The sequence below is a fragment of the Channa argus genome, chromosome 17, assembly GCF_033026475.1.
Source record: "Channa argus isolate prfri chromosome 17, Channa argus male v1.0, whole genome shotgun sequence".
Classification (NCBI taxonomy): domain Eukaryota; kingdom Metazoa; phylum Chordata; class Actinopteri; order Anabantiformes; family Channidae; genus Channa; species Channa argus.
The window spans coordinates 17,772,201-17,795,446 of NC_090213.1; the positions used below are offsets into that span (position 1 = coordinate 17,772,201).

Below are 23,246 nucleotides of genomic sequence, written 5' to 3' on the forward strand. Positions count from 1 at the left end.
TGCATCTCAAGGAATCATTAAAACATTCTGCATTTTATGTTTTAGATCATTTAAATCTGAATTTAGAACTGACAACACCTTTCATATTTATTCAACAGCAATTTGCCTTTTACTCTCCTTGTGGAAAAAGTTTGCCTAAAGAAAAGAGAGGGACTTCCTTGTCTCTGCGGGCATTCCACTCTACTGATGAGGTAGATCTCGACACCTGTCCCTTACGTCTGCGTGGTGAACTGGATGAGCATTCCAGCAGTGACCAGTCCTGCGACACAGTCATCCAAATAGACTCAGATGGCTTGGTCCAGTCCAAACTAACTCCAAGGTTGGCCACGCCCAAATTTGTGCCCATCATACCGTCTTTGCACCCTAACAACGCTGATTTGGATGACCCCGAGTTTACCGCTCTCCTCCAAGAGCTTCTGAGAATTCCTCAGCTGCAGGGAGGGAAGAACGAGGAAAATGTTCAAAGGCATATTGAAATGTTGAAGGATGACATGAAGCCACCAGAGAGGGACTGTCTTAAATGTGAAACCTTTGCTGAACTTCAAGAGCGTTTGGGCTGCATCGATGGAAGTGAGATGATAATGGAAGCTCTCAAGTCTTCCTCAAACGGTCCTGCTGTAAACAGTGTCACAACTAAATCACAACCCCAGAAAGAAAGCGGAAAGCAGAAAGACACACGATCATCAGAATCACCACAGACATTGTTAAATCAGGGGACAGGCTGCAATCAGACCTCTGCTAGAGAAAAGCAAACAGATGGTGCCTACCCAGGAGACTTTTTCCAGCGAGAGGATTCAGGCCTGTATGACTGTGAGGAGTGCAGTGCAAATAGTTCGAGCGAGGAACTGCTCAATCAAACCCTTAACATGAACTGTCGCTCCGATCTTTCCAACACTGGAATGCATAAATCAGATGATAAACTCTCTTCTCAGGACTTTGAAGTTAATGCTCAGGGTATGGCCACGACCACCTCCCTTGCACTTCAGCCACCAGGAAAACAAGAGAGTTGTGAAGGTGCCGATTGTTTTGAGCCAGACAAAAGGACTTCACCAATTGGCAAGAGCTCCCCCATATCGCCCTCCTCTTCCTGCTCTTCCTCACACTCCCTGGCTCCCAGTGTTATACATCAGGATGTCTTACACAATCCTACTGCAGAGGATGTTAAGGAAATGAAAGCCACTATTACAGTGACTGTTCAACAGCCACTTGACCTAAAAGGTCATGATGAACTTGTCTTCTCTATGGTAGAGGAAGTGACCATCAGCGGAGCATTGAACAGAGGGAGGACAGGTGGAAACATTATATGTATCAGGGACAGTGCCCAATCACAGGAGCAAGATACCACCTTCTCTCAACCAATCAGGATAATCAGCAATGTCAACGAAGATTCTGGATCTTCCTCTGTTACAAGTAAAACCTCTGCTGCTCACCCTGTAACCACAGAGGACAGTACTGAAACCCCCCAGTATCAAATCAGAAGGGAAAAAAGGTTCCTACCGTCATTTATAAATCCCATGTTGATCAATACAGATATGGATTGGGGTTGGGATTGTGCAAAAGAAAAAGTAAGGGTTTATGATACAGATGTCAAGTCAGGACCTGAGCTCAAAACAATTAATGCTAAATGTCGAGAAGAAAGGAAGAAGAGTGGAGCTGTTCCCTGTGAGATACATGCCAAAAAATCTGACAAGTTATGTGATTCCCCTTTTAGTCTACGTTGTCATCCCTCAGTGGTCTCGAAAGGGTCACCTTTCAGCAACACAACTACAGAAAACACTATTTGTGAAAAGAGGACAAGAAATACAGACAAAACATACCCTAGAGACAGGGAGCATGTTTATTCCACCAACAAGCAACAGGGCTCCGAGCAAGGAGAAATCATCTATAAATGTGTTGGGAATGACCCCAGGAGGATTGGTGTTTCACCTGGTTGCCAAGAAACCCCCTCTGCTTCTTTTAAATCAGGTAGTTTACATAAAGGATGGCAAAATGCCAAACAACAGGAGACCTATCATGGCAGTCACATGCCCGACAACCACGGACACCCAAGGGAGGTGACATCATCCACACCATGTAGCCCAGTGATAACCCGGGAAAGGAGGCAGGGTGGAGTACACTCCCCAGTGAACTACAACGACTGTGTCTCCTCTCCTCGGAAATATGGAACAGAGTACAAGCATATTTCTAGTAGTGCTCCCACAAAGGGTCTTGGTTCTTTCTTTGAGACATCAAATCCAAGAATGAAGCCCGATAGTATGAGTGACAGGTTGAAGTCACCAACTGAACACAGTGGCAGGCTTTTTAATGCGAAATTAGAGCAGCTGGCCACCAGGACAAACTCCCTTGGGAGAACCCCAAAGGACTTCCCAAGTCTGGATCGAGGCAGTAGCAACACCTCAATAAGATCTAAAGGAAGCTCCAAGGGAAGTATTGATGGGGCTTGTAAAAGAGGTTATAAAGGAAATAATGAGGGAGATTGTACCTTACCACGGTCTAGCAGGAGCCCCAGGAAGAATCCTCGGTCTGATCAGAGTCATCATTTCTTCTCTTCTGAAAGTCCTGAATCTCAGTCCACCAGGCATAGCCATTCTAAACTCTCTGCCGTTGGGAAACTTAAGATTGCTAGCCCCAAAATACGGCGACTGTCTGCCCCCAGCATTAAGAACCTGTCTCACAAAGGCTTGCGGCATTCCATTAGCCGCAGCGCCAGTCTTTCTCCAGATGGTAAAACTGTAAGTTTTGAGAGGACATCCTCCTTTTTTTCCTCTTCCCCACCACGCTCTTTTCACTCCATCAGTCGAACTCCAAGCCAGAGCTCTACGTGCTCATCCACCAAATCTGCCATCCAGGGCTTTCTCAATGGCCGGATTTCAGACCTTCTTAAGGAAAAGTCTTCCAGCCCCACCTCAGGCGGAGCAGACCAAGTTGCGGCCCTTCCCTCACCGTACAGCCATGTTACTGCTCCCCGCATGCCTGATCACATGAGCGGCCATGCCAGCGACACCACCAGTGTGTTGAGCGGTGATTTGCCACCAGCTATGGGAAAGACATCTCTATATTTTTCTAACAGAAACAGTATGGTGAGCAGTGGATATGACAGCATGGTGAGAGACAGTGAAGCCACTGGCAGCAGTGCTTCAAACAGAGGTTCTGTCAGTGACAGGAGTGGCTCTCTCCACAGTGTGGCTAGCAGGAGCCGATCTTCTCGGAGGAAAGGCAGCACAGGTAAAACTCCTGGAATAACTGGCCATCTATGAACTAAACTGACAACTGTTTCTTCTGGGAAGATCAGAAACCAATTCTGATCATGTGTTGTTGCCGTGTAAAGGCAATTTGCTATTCTAATCTTTAGATACAAACCTCTTTGAGTATTTACTGTAGATGACTTCATTTGGGTACTTCAGACCGTTTTATTTACATTAGTAATATTTTTTATAATAATGACAACATTTTTTTTCTTATTTTCAACCTGCAATGATCTAGTCACACCTATACAGTACATTATGGTAATTGTGATATGAATGTTTCGCCAATCTAAAGAAAGAAAGACAACAACTTTTTTCTAGCTACTGTATAATGTTTTACATTTGACGGATTACTTTCTTCACCAGACATGATCTACAATACATACACAAAGCACTTCTTACCACTTTTATATGAATATTATTGGAGGTTTTGGTTAGTAATATGTCGACACAACATTTTAATGTGACAGTAACTGGAAAGGACGCACATCTGTAAATTCCAGTACGACCTAGTTTCTTAGGCTAATTGTGTAGGTGATCATTTATATATGAACCCAGTTATGGCATTTAGTAATGGAAAATTAAGAGCGTTTGGCAGATCTAGTAAATTATACAATGTCTGTGTGCGTGTGTGTGTGTTTGTGTGTGCATACTAATGATACTTGCTAATGGAATTATGCACCAAGAAATGTTTAATAGCATTTGGTTGAAAACATGGTCAGCACAGTGATGACATGGCTAACGGAGCAATAAAAACAGAGGACAATGCTTTTGCTGCATGTGAATGTGAGTTTAAAGTCTCACTGAGCAACAATATTCTGACTGTAAACAATTTTTTTTTAAGTGTCCCCTCAAGTAAATAAGTCATCTACATTTTGTTAAAACCTGCACATGTACATTACAGATATAATATATCTTTAATGTCCATTGAACCCAAACCAAAGATAATATGAAGCGCAAACAATCGTATATGGGTTCCCTAGAAGGATTTAGGAAAGTCCAGTCTCCTGTCTTGGTTTTCCAGAAATAAGATGGTGGCCCTGGCAAACTGCATTTTCCCTCAGGAAACCTATCTTCTCAGTTCCCAAAGTGCTTGAGCGTTGATTATGTTAGCGATGCTAAAATTATTAGCAGCACAGATTGGTGTGCGCCAAAAGCAGGCATAGAAGTTGGTAAATGTAAAATAAAGCACTGCATTTATCCTGCTGAAGTTTTGCCATGAACTGTACATGACATTAACTTCAAACTGTTTCCTGGTTGCAAATGAGTTGCAACAGGCGGTTGCAGTGGAAAGTTTCAAAAGAAGGAAAATAAAATAGGCTGACATACCACCACTCATTGCACTTTTGGCCTCACCCCGCCTTAGGTTCTCACCAGCGGCGTCTTTCCCATGACGCACACCAGTCCCCGAGACGCTCGGCCAGTGGTCTGCGATCTCGCTGGATGGATCCAGAAATCCCAGAGGCCTATGACATCAAGGTCTATGAGATCGACAATGTGCAGAGGATGCAGAAAAGAGCAGGTGCTGGCAAACAGGTGCTGGATTTATTTGGAATTTATTTGGAGGTTAAAGGGCATTACAAGATCTATGACCTTTATCAACCTCAGCCTGCAACCAATGGGAACAATGGCAGACCGTATCTCTGCCCAACTTCTTCTAGGAATGTTCTTTTTATCATACTGGAATATAGTTTGAGTAATAGCTCAGAGCATTATGCTCCATTTTAGGACAGATAGATTCTATAAAAATCTCTTCTCAAATATTTTTTCTTCACTTGTACTTTCTACTAACCAAGGAACAATGCTCCTCACTCAGAAAATGTTACATTTCTGTAGCAATTTTTGCGTTCAACTTTGGCCATTATTAAAAGACTTGTGCTTCTTTTAATATGAAGGTCAAAAATCATTACTTTACACAGCTATTTGAAGTCACTTATGTCAAAACTCTGAGCTAGGGAATGAATAATAGAAATCCTTAATGCACACAACACAATTACTGTGGTTGACTACAACTACTTATTGACTGTAGTTGTGGCATTAACAAAGAGCAATTGTAAGACACAGGAAGTGACCCAGGGTAGGAAAAGGTTAAACAAAAGATTCCACCTTGCATTAAGAACTGAAATGTGCTTGAAAACAAAATCAAGTACATGTGGTGATGTCATGTCCCCATGACAGGAGGTCTGACTGGCCTCATGGGACTTTTCCCCTCCTCCACAAGTCTCTGGCGCAGCAATTTTGATACAATTTTAATGACCACATGGGGGAAATTGGGTCAACGCTGCAGCCAAGAACAAAGAAGAACAGTGGAAGTAAAACCTACAGAACACACTGAAGGTAGAAGAGCAGAACTTATGTTATGCAAATACGGACATAACAATAATACTCTTCCCACTACTTGTCTTTTGTTAAGCCTTTTAGCAGGTGGAGAAAATTACAAGATAAATCAGTAAAATAGTAACATCCAACAGCACAACATGTTTTATGTGTAGAGGTTTTGCTTTACAAATGCACGTTTTGACCTTTGAAACTGTCCCTAGTTAGTATATTCAGTCTTTCCATTTGGTAGCCTGCAGTCCTGTTTTGTTTTGCTCCCCAGAGGTGTCGTCTCTGCACTTACATCGTTTCTATGATGTGTATGTGTGTGTGTGTGTGTGTGTGTGTGTGTGTGTGTGTTGCTGGGATGCAAAGGTAAAAACATGAGGTATACTGAGCGAGTTGGCAAAGACGGGTGCGGTGGTGATTGCACGAAACTAGTTTGTGTAGTTTGGCCCACTGTGCTGGTCTGATTCACTGAACTGCTTCTCTGAATTAAAATTCAATAAACTCTGGACGTGGTCGTCCACCGATCCCGTGGTTGTTGGTTCGATCCCCGGCTCCCCCGGTCACATGTCGAAGTGTCCTTGACCAAGACACTGAAACCCAACTTAGTTGCCCCCGGTGAGTGTTGTGCAGCTGCATAGCAGCTCCCCCACCAGTGTCTGAGTGTGTGTGTGATTGTGAGTGCAATACGTAAATGAGAAGCAGTGTAAAGCGCTTTGAGTGCCAATACGTAGAAAATAGCTATAGAAGTGCAGAACATTTACATAAATAAATAAACACACATTTTTATATTGAAGTTTCACTTCCACTGTAAATAAACACCCATAAATTTTAAATGAAACAAGTTTTCAGAAATGCCAAAGCTGGAATCAGGTTGTGGTTACATGACCCATTCATTTTCTAAAAATCATTATGTGCATATGAACATAAATGTAACCAGGGAAATGTGTATGTGTGTTTTAGGGGCCTGGGTGCTTCAGCGCCAAGCTGAAGTTTTTGGAACATCGTCAGCAGAGGATGTCAGAGGTCCGCACCAAATACAGCATCCTGAGGAGAGAGCTGGAGCAGGCCAAACACAACCTCATGCTAGAGCCCGCCAAGTGGAACCAAGAGTGTCAGTTAAATGATAAATCTTCACAAATAGCTTTATTTATACTTTTGACAATCACATTCGTTAATATATACAGCATCTTAATACATATTACAGACATACTTTGTAGTAGGTGGAGGCACAAGTATGCTTTACCTTACGGGTTGCTTCATTGCTGCCCCACTGTCCTTTCTCTAGTCGACCTGTGGCAGACGTTCGAGGTGGATTCCCTGGAGCACCTGGAGGCCCTTGAGGATGTGACAGCTCGGCTGCAGAACAAGCTCAACGTCTGCAAGGCTAACATCATGATGGTCACCTCCTTTGATGTGAGTGCCAGGGGACGTCACAGAAAGAGACGACGAAAAGTGCGAGAGCCGAGAGCCTTACAGGGAATATGAGCTGATTAATTGTGAGGGTTGATACTTAAGAGCCTGAGATTAGATTTCCTCCAACTCTTATCTTTTATTACAGACACCTGGCCCGACACTTTGACATTTTTTTACTCACACACTTTAATGTTACACAAACTTTATATTCTGAACTACTACACGACCACTAATTAACTTAAATGTAGCAAGTGCTGCAGATTGGAGTCCTGTACAATGACATGTCCAGCTCTGCCTGCTCTTTTTATCCCTTTATCTGCCTACACAGGGTGGTCAAGTGTCAGAGAGACAAGTGGCAAGACACTAACAAAGGGCTGATGGTTGTACAATCCAATGTGTAACCACTCACACTTTTTGGACACTTGTGGACTTAGTTACACATCGGTCAGCATGAAAAATATTTAACCTTAAAAAACGTTTTCTGTTAACACACATAAAACACACTAGCTTGTTTTTCCCACATTTTCTGTACAGTAGGAAATGTAAAGCAATCAGTTCAGGAGACGAATCTGATGCTCGCAGGACAATTTAGTGTAGTTAAAGGACAAATGTAACACTTTTTGTCCTTGTAAATATTCTGCTGAGTATTAAAGCTAAAAAAGATAGCTTCAGTGAAAAATCTGGATTTTTTTCAAATCTTGGTTCTCTGCAAAGGCTTCCGTTGGGCTTAACATTGTACAGACAAACTACTATAGGTGAACACTCAGATCTATGCTGGTCTTTAAGGCCCCAAATTTAGCACTTTTATAATTATAACTCGTAAATGATTTGTTTTTACCAGTTATGTAATTTAAGGGAAATCTGATACATACTTGGAGTTTCATGACTTCAGCAGACCTCAAGTTCTCCCTTACAAACTGTGCAAAAACAGCTACTACAATGTTATTTTTGGAATACAATCCTCTTTACTGTGATCTTTGCTTTTTCTGAATCGGATGTTGAAATGTCTGCTGACTGGTTAGCGAAAATGATCATTTTAATAAGCCAGCAATTTCTGTTTTGCAGCAAAACTGAAATCTGTCTCAGATTGTTTAGATTCATTTTTAGTCTGCCTTAGAGTTCTTTTCATGAGGTTATTTTTCTACTTGTCCAGTTTTTAAAAGGGAACACAACGCTACCCCTGATGTCATTCTGTGCATAGATTGTGGTGCTACAATTAATAAAGTTGTGTATTTCAAAGGTTTTGAAACACTGCTTCCACAAGTAAGCAGATCTTGGTTTGAGGTAAATGTTGAGCAGGTATCAAGGCAGTAATTGAGCTGTGAAGGACTGAAGTGACTGCCAACAGAAACATCAATGTGATTTTTTTTTTTTCCTCTTTAGAGGAATTGATCAATAAACTGGCTGCCCAAGCACATTAGTCAATGATGTGGAGCAGAATAAAAAATGTGGATTCTACTTTCAGTGTAATGGAGGAGTAATTACATTTAAGGAAATAACATCACGTGTGTGTTAAGAGCCTCATGGCTCTGATGTCACTGAGCCAATCAGGGAGGATGGACTGATGCATGGTAATCAATGGCTAAGGCTAGGCTTTCTACCCAGATCAATGAATTTAAACATAAAAAACAACGATGAATCAGGTAAGAAATGTGCTGGATGTTTGTTTTCTCTCCGTAAAACCTATTAATCAGCATGTTGTATGTCAATGTTCATAGGGGTGCCCAGCTTTTCTTCTGTGTCTAGAGACACTGCAAACTGTCCATTATTTGATATGCAAACATTAAAGTCATTATGGTGTTCCTGTTCGTGCTTCTGTAGTGATTGGTGTGCATTAAAATTTCATATAAGCATGCTTGTGCGTGTAAAGATAGAGAGAACGTTTCTCTTTTTATATCGATGCTAAGCAAAATACAACAACAGCAGCAGCAGGATGACATCATGAAAGCAGTCTTCACCCTTAAGGCAGACAATTATAAAGTCAGAATTATTACATGAGAGAGAGAAACAAACGCACGCACGCACACACACACACACACTTCCTTGAACTTGCCCTTCCTCTCTTTCTGCTCCACTTCCTCATTGTTTAACCAACGATCACAGTAGAACTATATATTTTTTTTTTAAGAAAACAAGTGCCTGCTGATTTGAATGCAGATAAGGGGGATAAGAAACGTTGGACAACCACTCAGATAACTTGGTGTCTTATAAATCTCATAAAATAAAATACCGACTCTCTTGCGTTGTGACAATACAGCACAAAGACAATGTTCATCTCATGAGTCTCCTCACAAACCCGGTTCACTGTTTCCCAGCTTAACAGCTATATCATCATATGACTGTCCTCAGCCGCTGTTACGTAACCTCTGTGACACAGCCACGAGCCAGTGAGACTCGTCTGCCAGGAGATGGCAGCCTTGGCCACGTAAGGAAAAAAAGAAAAAAAAAACCGTAACATGGAGAGCTGTTCCTCCTGCGACGGGGGAGAGACGGAGAGAAATCCCCGGATTAGACCGTAAACAAGAAGCATGAGAGAGGCCCGGTGATAGAGTGAGGTTTGGTTTGGCTCGTGGTGCAGGGGCCGACGCGGGAGGAGGAGAAACACCGCGACGCTGTGGTCAGAGCAGAGATTGGGAGGCAGCACCCAGCCGTGAGTACACCTTCCCATCCCGTGTCCAGAGTTCTCTGTGTGATTTAGTGGCAGTAATAACTTTAGTGTTTAACCCCAGACTTCAGCAGGTATAGGAGCGATGTTGCGGTCAAATAGGAAGTATCGAATTTCATGGATATTGTACCAAGATAACAGGCGAAAAACTCGATATCCTATTTCAGACTTGCTGTGTTTTTTCTACTCACAGTGTTTCTCCTACTTATGGCCTTTTTCACCAGCCGCTTAGAAAATCTATAATAAATAACTGAGCGCGAGGTATATGTCGTAGTCCATGGGAGCGTCCGCTGCACGCGCCCTCGATGCACACGTTCACTAGCACTAGCTTCAGGGACACGCGAGCACGCACGCACGCTCAGCTACCCACATATGCGACATAAAAAAAAAAAAAATACAATTAACTAATTAATGAGATCAGTAATCGATAGAAATATTAACATAGCAGATATTTGTTTTACATTGAATACACTCAAAAATATCTTGCAAATGAAATTAGTTAATTTCAGAGTTAAAACATATTTAAATCAGCTGCTGGTTTACTTAGTGTAGCATAACTACATAAACAGCCATTCTGTGTCTGTTCGAAGGCCCCGAGAGGTCAGAGCCTCTGAAGCCACTGCTCATATTTCCCATTTGAAAGAGCTGACTTAAAAGATGCAAAGGGGCCATGCAGTGATGTACAACAACCACAAAAAGATGCAAAACTACCGGAAACTATCATAATAAAATTAGATAGAAAATTAAAGAAAGCATTGGGGGCCCTTCTGTTTGTGCCCAGTAACCCATCTCTCATAATCTTCTCGTTATTTAAAGGTAGCAAAAATTGCCCACTAACACATCTAAAGCGTTTTTTGTTTTTGTTTTGTTTTTTTAAGAAAAAGCTTGTTAATCTGCACAAAATACATACAAAAACCAAACTGTGGTTACATGGAAGGTTTAGTTCTTAGTGGGCACAGTGACTTCCTTGAAATATGGTACAGAGCTGGTTGTTTCCCACTGTGTGCAGGACCTTGTACTAAGCTAAGCTAAGATAGCCATAATCTGGGTACCTTCAATGTTCTGTGTTACTGTTCTTCTCATCTATCATTTGGCAAGAAATAAAAAAAAAAACACAAAACACTTTTCCCCACATTCTTTAATACTCTGCAAAGGCTGTCTTTCAAACCCCAATATGAAAAAGTGTGTTCTTAGCACCCTACACAAATTCTCATCTTACACCTTCCGTACATGCCTCTTATTTTTATGCTACTCAGCCGTGTGAGTCAGTCTCTGCCCCCAGCATTTGTACTCTGTGTCACAATCCATGTTTGAGAATTCAGTGTTCACACGAATGCTGACGGTCTCTGTGAACACACAGTATCCCACTGATTTTCTGCCCTCAGATCACTCAGGCTGAAAGCTTCAGGAGCTAGAAATGTATTGATTAACATCATGTTGGCCATTGTCTGTTAACCTTTATCAGTGGATAGAAGCATCTTGTTTTTTTAACCTTGCAAAGAAACATTTGTAAAAAATTTGTAAAAAATTATATTAGTTATATTAAATTATATAGCCTGCATGAATAATAATAATTACAATGGCAGTGAAGTAGGTAGGAGGTTCATACTCTTGTGGAAACCTTTAAGCCAGCAAATCGTTTTCTTGTTCTTCTTTTCTTAACTAGAAAAGCAAATCTGACAGTTATTTTGAAAAAACTTCCAACAGTCAACAAAATGTCCAAAAAAAAAAAAGTACGGAGAAGCAGCGGGTTCTCACATTTGAGAATCTAAAAACAAAGATGTTTTTTTAGTTACACTCTTGATTGATCCAATGTTGGCATATTTTTTGTGATCCCTCAACTTTTCATCAGATTTTCATTGTCCACTAATTTGGTTTATAACCAAACACTTGGGTGCAAACATTTTGCAGCCCCTTATTTAAAAATGTCAAATGTCCTCATTATATTTATTGCACATTCAGCTGGTGAGAGTGCAAATTTTTAGTTCCAATATAATTTTTATTGTATAAATATAAATATATTTATATTATATATTTTTGATGAAAGAAAAATTGTATCCAAATGTAATTAACTACTGATAAGACTTTGCTTCGATGTTTTCTCCTTGACTTTGATTTTTGCCTGCCATGTAAGTCGCTTTGGATAAAAGCGTCTGCTAAATGACTACATGGAAATGTAAAATGTAAATTTTTCCAGTCGCCTCAGCTGTACTTTGCATATGGTGATTACTGTTTGTACGCTAACATGCTAAATTAAGAGGGGAAATATTAAACATCAGCAAGTTACGGATACTGTGGGCATGTTAGCATGTTGAAGTTAAAATTTAGCTCAAAAACCCTTTGTGACTATTGTCGCAGCTATTGCGGCTGCAGATCTGTCGAAGGGCAAAAAAAAAACAATTACAATAACAATAAAACAATGATAACATTACCACCCAATTTTCTGTGAAGTTACTTTTAACCTGGCAGTTATTCATAGTCCGTTGCTGGCATAACCATATTACCAGCCTCCTGGGGACAGTTAAAGGAAGCTACACTGAATTCGGCATGAAAGACAGAAGAGGCAAAAGCCCAATAAAGCACACAGAAGACTGTGGAAAGTTAGGGAACTATGTCCGTCGCAGTCTAGGCTTCATAGACTATAGTGGACATTTAAAATCTCTGTGTTCCAGGCCACCCAGGAGAAGCGAAGGAGGATTAAATCACATGTTCAGTCCAGAGTGATCACAAACTAAACCTGCAGAGACCTCATTCTCCAGTGTTTTACGCACCGCTGAATCCTTCCTGGGAGCCTAGAGTAACACAGACTTTTCCAATTAATATGCTTAACTCACTAAAGACGTACTCTGATAAAGGTCAGAATCGTTTCATGTTTTTTCAGTGAGGGCCCACAGAGAGACCCAGCCACGGCCCACTGCAGGCTCCCACAGAAACGTTTGGGGAACATTCATTTGGGAAACAAGAGTCTGGAGGTGACGAAGGTGATGGGTAACAAGAACACCAACCCGGCAAAAAGTCCGGATACTGGGCCGACACAGAAAGAGGAAGGGGTGGTAATCGATGGCACCACAGGTAAAATATGTTTCTCGATCATATTTTTATACGCCATTTACAACACCTGGATGCTTTTGCACCTAAATTAATTTTGAGTTTTTGCAGTATGAGTTAATTTTGATGGTACTGGTGTTTTTAAATATTCAAATTACCTTATTTAATAAAATGTTCCACAGACAGAGAGCATATTTAAAAGACCCTCTAACATGTCTGTATTAACCTCTTTATAATGGTAGACACATCATAAAGTGTCACTACTGAGCAGAGAACTGATCACTGAAAGCTTTTTTTTTACTCATCTATGAAATATGGTTTTCCCGCAAAATGTTATGCTGTGCTGGAAACAAGTACAGAACTTAAAATGATCAGGATGTTGTAGTAGTTGCCAGTGATCAGCCACAACATTAAATCCATCTGGTGGTTGTGAGGGACAGGGTTCAGTATAGAAAAAATGGAAACATGTCTGTGTTTTTCTGTTTTGTGTTAAAATAAATTTTGTTCAGTACCATTGTGTTGAAGACATTTAAATTATGACAGAACCTGGCACTGCCAAATTGTATGGAGCTAATGAGAAGCCATAGAATATTATATATGGTCTGATAGCAGGTTGCTATGTTGTGACAGCCCCTCACATGCAGCCATTGTTATGATAGTTGATTTCAGCAAGTGTACATTTGTATCATATTGTCTATAATATAGCATAAAAGCTCTGCTCCATGATAAGAATTTTTTATTTTCTCCTTGCCAATACCATATTAACATCATATAATTAACACTGTGATGTTTGCAATATAGCTGTGTGATGACATGTTAGCAAAAATATTATAGAATATTTTATTATGGTTTCACTCCATAGTACCAATCTGATTTTCTGTAACTGATTTTGTACCTCAACTAATGAGAAATGCAGTTGATAAACTTCAACAGCAGAGATTGTGTAGTCAGAGGATGGAGGATCCTGCAGGTTAACAGAATCACAGTTTGATTCTCTCTGACATTTGTGTTGTATGTTTTCAGGAAAAGTCTCCAGAGATGGACCAATGGGCCTAAGCACAGAGCTACTGGCTTCCCTGCAATCCCTCGGAGAAAACGGTGACTACACACTGCTGCCGCACTCCCTGCACCAGGTGTGTGTGTAAAGTGGGAGAGGTTTTCCTTCTAAAGCCACAGGGAATCTGTGTCTTTATTTAGTTGGACAGCCCAGTTTTGTTTGGAGGAGTGTCTGCATCTCAGTGTTCATCTCTTTCTTTATGCTTAGTAGTCCTGTGTCACTAATTCCAAAATCTGTGTTAACTGAGACAAATAGAATAAAATACCTGAGCTGGTGTTTCTAAAATGTTTTTTACCACCAGTTTATAATTTATAAAGGTCGGGCTGTCTGAAAATCTTACAGGCTCCCTGTAAATGCATTGCTCAAGGAGACATCCGCAGTAGTTACTGGGGCAGAAGAGAACATTTATGCAACTGTGCTAGTCTGCAGGTGCGGAAACTTGCTCTGGCAACGCTCTGCTCTTTTGTTCCTCGCCTGCCTCAAATCACAATTACAGCATTCAAACTGACATGCTAATTAGAGGTGTGATAAATATAATTTGGTTCTGTCTCTTTGTTCAGTTGAAAAGGATCATAGACGTGGTTTCATGTTGTGGGTGAAATACCTAGTAGGCCGCAATTAGATAACATCATTAATTTGTCTCTGCTATTCCAGGGACTTTAGGAGCTTGTAGTTGACTCATGGAACAAAGATGAAGCTGGTTTCCTTCAAAGAACGGGGGAGTTAAAGCAGTACATTCAGACTCATTTGAAAAAAAAAAAAAACACCTACTGGATATGACCAGTTATTGTAAGAGCATGAGACATGTGATGTTAGACAGATACACTCCAGTTACAACAATTTGTCAGTAGAAGTGATGAAACACTACAGATAACTACTGTCAGTATGTTCTTTTAACAAAAAATTGTCAATGTCATTTTCAGCTGGACATGAAGATCCATATTTGGTCATGTTTTCCAACACCTGCTCTTCTGGTGAACTAAGTATTTCATGGCCTGAGTTCATTTGTTTAATACCACAGTGAACAGGTCAGAAACGCAAAGACAACATAATTAATCACAGGAGTACAGGAGTGTCCATGCGGTTTAAAGCAAACCATTAATATGATAAATGCAAAATGCAGCTTCAACAGTAAACATAATCTATTAACCATAAGAGAAAGCAAGACCCTAAGTAAATTATCAGGGGTTTGAAATCAGTGTATGAAAAAGGTTCCTACCGACACGGATGATTTACTGAACGGGCCCTTTACATGATCCAAATTATTCTTTTAGATATTCATGGCCTGGTGGCTCAGTCGTAGAACATTGTGCTGGGATACAAAAGGCCATACGTTCGAATCCCACCTCACCAGGTGTGGCCCTGCCCAGCCACCAAGGGCCATCTTGGTGCCGGTCCCGAGGCCTAACTTGTTTATGCTGAACAGCCTATTGTCTTAAGTTGAATAAGTTAATTCTTGTTTGTATAAAATATTCTCTGTGTCTTCTCTCACACAGCCTGAAGGTAATAATGCTGCCCATTTATAGCTTTCCTGTTTTTCAGACACGACACATAGACTGTGGCTCAATTTGCGGCCGCATCCTTCAAAGCTGACTCTGAAGAACCACTGCATTACACTATGGCCATAAGGATGTCCCACCCAAAAGCTCCTTCAAATGTGGTTGACAAATGCGTTCTTCTTTCCCCTGGCGACCACTTGGCAACTAACTCCCCAATGAGTAGATCCATCGTGGCCCAACCTAAAGCTCAAGGAACATAATGATACAAATGTTAAAAAGCCTAGGGGCCCTAACACCACAGTTACGGGATGTTAGTGATTTTAGTTAGCTAGCTGTTTGGCTCGCCTTTTCTTAAGCTGCTTGGCTGCCCACACCCAACCCGGAACTGCTTAGGGCATAAACACACCCATAAAGTTGGAATAATCTTGTTTTCAGACACTTTCCTCTCTTTTACAAAGGTTAATTTTGGTTTAATTTTCAGTCTGATATGTTTGGAAGAGATTGTACTTTATCCATCAAGAATAAATCACTGTGATGACAATGATTTCATGAGAAAAGGTAAAGAATATTTTATCCCAACTTTATGGGCAACAGCAGACCGGGCCATCTCATTTTCATTCAGCCTATATGGCCTATGAAGGCCACATGACTACAAAGGTAAAGACTACATGACTTTGGAGGGATGCAGCCCCTGAGACATAAATACTGATCCTACAGGGTTATTTATCACATTAGAAAAAAGGGGGACAGGGTCACGTGGTTTGGAAATGTACCTCGAGTGGTTGTACAGAGGAAGGTAAAACAGTGTCTGAATAGGGGGAATAGCCCACAGAGACTGTAAGCGGTAGCATGTGAGTTCCTGTCTCATGGGTTGTCTACATGGCTCTGCCTCCTGGTATGACACAGTCATGTGACTTTCATCTCTGAAGACATTTGCTGAACTTCAAACTAAAAAAATTGCATTTGGTTGAGCAGTTAGTGTGTAAAGTCACGGTGTGTTTTGATACCTACCGTTTGACACACGAAGAAGGTGGTGACTTATTTTTAGTAACGTGTGAGTCAGTGCACTGTACCTCCTGTTCCATTAGTTGGGTTTGTCTCTTTTTTTTTTCTTTCAGATTGCAGAGGCCTACTCTCTCAAAGAGGACTGTATCTTTTCAAGTGCACAGTGACCTAATTTTTCTCTTTGTATGCATTGTTACATTTGCCAGTAACTAGTATTTTCCAGCTGAATCGTGACTGAGCTAGAGTGGCACTTGATGGGGGGAAAAAAAACATTTTCCACTTTGTGGAGAAAGCATTTATATCCGTGGTGGTATATTGTGAGTGTACTATTAGTGTCCAAAACAAAACCCTCTAAATTTAATATACATTTTTAATATATTGAGTGAAGTATTAGAGATGTCAAAGGGCGAAAGGCTTCTCACAATACAATTTTTCTTTCTTTATGTCAGCCACATCTGTCTTTGCTGTTCTGTTCATTTGTCTCTCAATCACTGGGTGTTCCCCATATTTTGGCTCAAAGCCCTGACGTCTTGGAGTAGGAGTTTCCTAGAGCTCTGTGTTGTTGGCCTGGCAACAGCTCTGTGTTGCACATGCACACGATCCCACGTCTGTCATTCAAGCAGAAAAGCTCTGTAGGATAAAACAACATCTGAACTGTAAAATCTTTAGTTGAGTAATAAAACCATAGTGGCCGTTCACTACATTCATATTCCTCCTGGCAAACGAGTCATTTCCTCTTCTTCCAACTTTATCGCTGTAGTTGGACTTCAGCTTAGTAAAAGTCATTCAGTAACTGTAAAACCACAAAGCTAACAAACACTGTGACTGAATGGTTATTAGTCTGTTGTATCTTTAACTAATGATGCCACCAGACCAATGGGCCATTCAGTTCCTGCAGCTGGAGAAGCTCTACCATGAGCGTCTGCTCTCCAACCTCACCGTCATGCAGGACAACTGGGGTAATGCATCAATTTATCTCTTCCTGCTCTATAAAATCAGGAATCCAAAACCTGAATGGAATGGTGTGCTGTACTGAGAGATTATTTTGTGTGCACCTGCGCTCCATATGTGTTCTCAGAGAGCCAATGGAGAGACAAGAAGAACCCTGAGAGCAGTTTGCCCATGGAGACAGACACTATTACTCAGAAACACATGGAGACCCTCAGCCAGATCTGCAGGACACACCTCAGGTAAACATGCTACATCCTTCTCGTGCCATGTGTATTTCCTCCCAATAGCTTTGTCACTGTTAAACATAAACCTTTAAGCGCCTCTTTTGTTTTATAGCATGTGTGAACTAACCCTTTTGTCATAACCTGATCCTGATAATGCATGAATAGGAACTGAAAATACAGACACACATTGGCATGATCTATTTTTCGGATGAGGCAGAAAAACATTTTTGCAGGATAGCGATTTCCACCAGACACATACAAACACTGCTGGTCTGGATGCCAAGCACTGTTGTGTCCCACCTATGCTGTGACTCTACTGGTATGTTATTCTAGCCCACGGTCATTTTGTGCTGGTGGACTGGATTTGGCAGGGGAAGCTGAGATTCCAGCTTCTGCTGCAGATGCATGAAGAATTTTCTAGCTTTTTAATATGTGAACCATGACTTTTCTCTTCATCTGTTTTCACTTTCTCGTTTTTCAACTTTTTGGCATCACTCAGACCATCCATCAGTAGGGAGCAGGTAAGACAACTACTCTCTCTACATTGATTGGAAATTGGCTTCAGACCCCTTGTACTTGGTCAAATATTGTTCTCTGTGTTTGATTCACAGAATGCACAGAGTGCAACTCTTAACAATATGCAGAGCAAAAAGCAGTCACTACAGTCCTGTCACGATAAAGGTAAACATCCAAGCAGAAATCGCAAAACATCCATCCATCCATTATCTTTAACCACTTATTCTATTCCAGCTGACATTGGATATACCCTGGACAATTTGCCTGTCTGTCTCAGCGCCAGTACATAGAGACATACACACAGACAACACATACACATACACACAGTTTAAAATGACCCACACCTAGGCAGGTTATTACGCATCTGACAGATGTTTCCTCATCCCGACTCCATTCTGTCCCGAAATATAAGTTGTTGTGCATTGAGATAAACTACTATGAAGATTACTTGGTTAGCTCAGCATGTCAGTATGCGCAGTGTAACGTCCCTACAGTACAGCTTCAGCCACTTCAACTCTTGGCTTCCACACTCTTTGATGTACGCTCACACAGACTAAGGCTTGAGTAGTAATCTGTAATCAATAACCAAATGTCCCCTGTTTCTCCCACTTCTAGTGAACAATCTTGAACCATCACGGCAGGACATCAAACGAGACCAGGAAATGAACTCTGAGTCTGAGCTGTCTGAGCGGCAGACAGACAACCAGGGGGGAGGTGAAGAAGGGGATGGAGAAGAAGAAGAGCAGACATACGAGGACGGACAGGAAGTAGAAGAGGAGGAGGCATGTGAGGAGACGCCAGAAGAAGAGGAGGTGAAGGTGGAGTGGCCAACGGGAGTCCCTCAGGCTTCAGACAAGGACTTGGCCAAACTGTCCCATACAGAGGGGGTAGGAGGGGGCTGTTTTTACTTATATTCTTTTTGCCTGCAGAAAGAAATACTGTGTTTGTTAGACGTCCATATCCCGACCCACAGCTCTTTGTTTTTGCTAGGAAACACAAAGAAGATCTCTTCTATTCCCTTAGTGAGATCATCACCAGCTTTCAAAAACCTTCCACCCGTGTTCACTGGTGTGGCTTAACACTTGGGATGTCCACCTTGCCAAATATGCTACATTACTAAAATGGGGCCTGGGCCAAGACTTTGTGTGCTGGATGGGGCCTGGTTCTTCCCAGAGCTGTTCCAAATAAACAGTGCAGGCGAAGTGCTTCACACTGATGTGTGTAGTTTGACTGGAATAAACCTCCAGATGACCGGCAGCATGTGTAAATGCGACACATTTAATCAGGGTTTCAATTTAAAAAAAATGTTCGGTCTAGATTAGTCTTTTGTTTGTACTTGCATTGATGCATGGATATGAACTGAGACATGGTATTTTTGTACACATCTTTTGACTTTACTGACAAAAGGAAATAGGCCAAAATAGTGATGATGACAAAACTGAGCAGAGGGCAGCATCACTAGTTGTCAGTGTGATACACGAAAAAGCCATGCTGTGTCCTTTCAGTGGCATTGAAATGAGCTTCGAGAGCACACTAAAGCATTAGACATAAATGAAAGCCGTCTTTTGTTGAGGATGAGTCATTATATATGATGCTTTGCTGCATTTTGTAAGCTCCCTTGTTAGCTGCAGTTCTGCGACATCATCAGTGGCTGAGGGATTTTCAGTTACAGGGCTTATTGTCTTGGTGGTTTGATTAACACATTTTCCTCTAAATACTGATTGTCTATGCCAACTCCCATTGTGAGATTATACTGAATTAAGATGGTCCTCAGGGGATGAATGTTAATGGCTTTGGTGAATTGGGCTTGTAAATGGACAGACTTCAGGATCCAATGTGGGTTTTCTTGACATGAGGCCTGATGAGGGCTGTTTTTAGGGAAGATGGGCAATGACTAGTTTGTAGAGATAGATTTATGATTTTGGTTATCGGAGGACTAATGGAATGATTGTGAGCTTTGAGCAGGGGGAAAGGGGTCCAGGGCAGAGGTGGACAGTTTGATCTGCAGATGATGTTCTCAACCTCCTGCTGCGTAGTGAGGGAGAAGTGTGTGACCTCAGTAGGGTTTTCATTATTGCTCTGGGGATGTTTGGGGATGAAACACATACGATTAACAAGTCTCACCAACTACTAGGTAGATTGCCATGAAATATTGTTCACACATTCCTCTGTTCCTCATGATGCCTCAGCTTTACTTTCTGGAAAGTTTTTACATTATGATTTCCAAGAGATGTACAGAATCTCACTTAAGAATTTGAGTAGATTTACCATTTTTAAAATGTATCAAATAAAAGTACACATTAAATATTCCTGAATAAACCACTGATGTCAAACTATTATCATGGCAAAAGGTTAGAGGGAGGTGTTGCAAGCTCTGCTAGGAATTTCTGGCCTACTGACCTCTGTTGACTGTTGAGTGTAACTGCCGAGTGACGCAGGCATCAGGCAGCACTGCACCGAGTTTGATGCTGCATTACTTGTGTTTGTACGGTGGATTTGTTGCCCTGTCATTTGCTTCCCTTCATTTGATAGTATGAAACACACAGTCAGACAGAGGTCTGAGGTGGAGAGGAGCAAAGATGTCTGCTCTTGTTCTTACAGTGGGCTATTACACAGTTAATTATTCTGCGTCTACAGTTTCAAAATAATTCTTATAATATATATATGTATATACATAATAATTTAAATACAATTTAGTTATTTTCCGCTGCAGATTTATACACTGCCTTACATTTGGTGAACTAGTGAGTATTTACAGCTGCAGCATAGCATTTATTGGACAGAATGAAGTAACATCACAGTACTGGGTCACTGGGATGTAAAAAGCTTTTAGTCATTATCATTGGTGGGTCACAGTGGAGGCCTGTGGAACAGATGCTGATATTTCTTTGTAAGATCAATTCACTGTGTTTTTTTTCTTGGAATTGTTACCATAGGTTATATAGAGTATGACCAGCCTTAGCGTCTAATTAAGCTACCACACCTACCGTTTACATTTTATTATCAATGGCCACATCTTCATAGGCTGACTAAACTCATCAGCTGAACTTTAAACGCTCTCTTTTTTGTTTCTTGTGTCTCCGTCAGAATTCCTCCCCAGATGGTTTGGTCTCCATTCTGAAGAGGAGGAGAGCATCTCTGGATGGTCTGCCTCCTCAGAGCAACATTGATACTAAGCAGAACTCCAAACGTAAAGTCCGCTTCAGTGAACCAGAGGACGGCATTGAGCAGGGTACAATGTTATTCAGCAGTTTCTTATTGCATTAATTTGTGAATCTCTCTTGACTGACTTAATATTTAAAACCAGTGTTTGTTGCAAATGTGTTGTCATAATGTTTTGATTCTCTTGAGAGGCATATTACATTTTTGCTATGTGTCTTACTTGTAGATGAAGTAGGTGGAGATTCCTGCCTAATCCTCCTGCTGCTATGTCTTGTTACCGTGGTGATCAGCGTGGGCGGGACGGCTCTCTACTGCACCCTGGTGGGTTCTTACTCCAGCATTTGTGCAGACTTTACTCACAACGTCGACTTCTACATCATGAACGTGCGAGGATTCTTTGAAGGGCTCGGACACTGGCTGCCCTACTGGACTTAGACCCATGTGTCTGGATTCCAGAGATGTGCAGTCATGGAAAACAGAGAGCAAATATGAGAGAGCTCCTAAGCACGGCCATACTGGGACTGACGTGACTGGACTTGTGTCTTACACATCCCATCCCATGGCTCAATAAGACTTGTTTATTTGACCAAATGGACTCAAATGTCTCATGTACCAGTGATCCGCTGCTCAGTACAACACCAAACAGTAAAAACTTTCTTCAGCTCCAAAAACGTGTGCATGTTTAAGGGATCAGAGTTTTGTTTTGATTGTAACAACAACAACTCTTCTTTTCTTCCATCTGTTTGGATATTTTAACTTCAGACTGAACCTTATAGATACTATCCCACAGGGCTAAAAACTCTCAGCTATATTTATATATTTTAACAGAAGATGTAGTTTTGTCTGTGTAGCGGTGTTTTCCTCACAGTTGTAGCAGCATAGCTGTGGATTAAATGTATCATTTGTTTCAGAGCCCTTCCTGCACTGCCCATTTCATTTTGACTTATGCAGAGAGAAGCCTAATATCATCAAGAGCATATATGTATGTTAGTGATTTTATTTTATTGTTTTTACTTTTTTTTTTTTTAAATTTTTTTATCATTAGCGTTTGCTTCATCAGACACACAACAAGATTTATATAATTTTTAAAAACACTGATTGCAGATTACTGAAGATAATTGTATGACCTTTTTGACCTCAATACAAGTGGTTACTCTTACTTACAAAAAGGAGATGTGTTGCACGGTATATGATATTGGTAAATGTTTAAAGTGCCCTAATAAAATCAAACCGGTCTGCATAGTATAAATAATGCTGTGTGGGTAGACTGATGATGGTCACTGTGGAAATCACACTATGTTAACAGCTGCTCCACAAACTCAACCTTTTTATATTCATCCTTAAGCGTGTAACCCTATAATTTTTGCTCTACATGTGGATTTTCAGTCAGTACCTAACGTTTTCCACTGTGTGCAAATAGCCACACCATAAGAATGAAGGTCCAAAGCAGTGCAGAAGATGCATTTAAATGCATGAGTGTTGCACAACACATCCTATTATAAAACAAGCAAAAATACAGGTGGTTTTAATACAGATAATGTAGATGAAAAACTTTATTGGTGACAACAAATATATGATTTTACATCTGCCAAAAAGCAGAGCAGAAGGGACCAACCGTTGTGGTTCCTGGCCGGCTCAAAGAACACAACACATATTATACCGGTAAAAACGAGATTTGTTTGGAATAGAGGAAATAAAATTTGATCAATATTCATAGTAGTTAATTTTTTAAACAATCTTATATTGATGTTTTTACTGACTGCTTCTGGATTCCAGATGGTTGCAAAGTGATGTATGTTTTCTTTGTATTGTCACTGTGGATGTTGTCAACCAGCAAGTTTTGCATTATGCAGTTCACTCTTACATGTTCAGTGTTTAGATTGAGTTGTGTCCGCACAGGAATAGAAATCACAAATAAGGAACATTTGCCTTTGTGTTTCCTTTTGTAGATTTGATTAGATTTTTATTTGAACTGGTCTTTGGTTAAATGTTTCTCACTCTAAAATTGACCCATTGTCCCATTTGGACTTATTAATATTAATAATTATTATTAAGTAATTGTTAGACTCATGCTTTTGCGGTTTTTCACACTAGACTCAGATTCCCCAGGTGTAACACTACAATTCGCCACACAAT

General features: G+C 40.9%; 2 protein-coding genes across 5 annotated transcripts in view; both read left to right on the forward strand.

Moving 5' to 3' along the window:
- The window catches only part of kif26bb (kinesin family member 26Bb), a 23,964-nt gene extending 15,173 nt beyond the window's left edge, over positions 1 to 8,791 (forward strand). Inside the window, exons 12-15 of one of the 3 annotated variants that reach the window (XM_067482103.1) lie at positions 99 to 3,225; positions 4,612 to 4,781; positions 6,531 to 6,681; positions 6,856 to 8,791. In XM_067482103.1, coding sequence (XP_067338204.1) covers positions 99 to 3,225; positions 4,612 to 4,781; positions 6,531 to 6,681; positions 6,856 to 7,055 — 3,648 coding nt within the window. In that variant the 3' untranslated portion in view covers positions 7,056 to 8,791. The remainder of the gene's footprint in view (positions 1 to 98; positions 3,226 to 4,611; positions 4,782 to 6,530; positions 6,682 to 6,855) is intronic. The other 2 variants (XM_067482104.1, XM_067482105.1) reach the window with 2 other exon arrangements.
- cnstb (consortin, connexin sorting protein b) lies at positions 8,541 to 22,022 on the forward strand. Of its 2 annotated transcripts, XM_067482107.1 has the most exons (13): positions 8,541 to 8,626; positions 9,299 to 9,633; positions 12,321 to 12,445; positions 12,530 to 12,720; positions 13,720 to 13,829; positions 16,371 to 16,401; positions 17,130 to 17,216; positions 17,336 to 17,447; positions 17,932 to 17,953; positions 18,044 to 18,113; positions 18,564 to 18,835; positions 21,036 to 21,180; positions 21,337 to 22,022. In XM_067482107.1, the coding sequence occupies exons 4-13, from the start codon at positions 12,633 to 12,635 to the stop codon at positions 21,543 to 21,545; spliced, it is 1,146 nt and encodes a 381-aa protein (XP_067338208.1). In that variant the 5' UTR covers positions 8,541 to 8,626; positions 9,299 to 9,633; positions 12,321 to 12,445; positions 12,530 to 12,632; the 3' UTR covers positions 21,546 to 22,022. The 2 variants fall into 2 exon arrangements, with proteins under 2 accessions (XP_067338208.1, XP_067338207.1); XM_067482106.1 differs by lacking the exon at positions 12,321 to 12,445.
- Positions 22,023 to 23,246: the final 1,224 nt, after the last annotated feature.

Bases quoted from the DNA above. Each gene is read 5' to 3' on its own strand.
- cnstb (XM_067482107.1), top strand. From the start codon at position 12,633: ATGGGTAACAAGAACACCAACCCGGCAAAAAGTCCGGATACTGGGCCG. The intron at 18,836-21,035 runs GTAGGAGGGGGC...TGTCTCCGTCAG, and splicing joins AACTGTCCCATACAGAGGGG to AATTCCTCCCCAGATGGTTT. The intron at 21,181-21,336 runs GTACAATGTTAT...TCTTACTTGTAG, and splicing joins AGAGGACGGCATTGAGCAGG to ATGAAGTAGGTGGAGATTCC.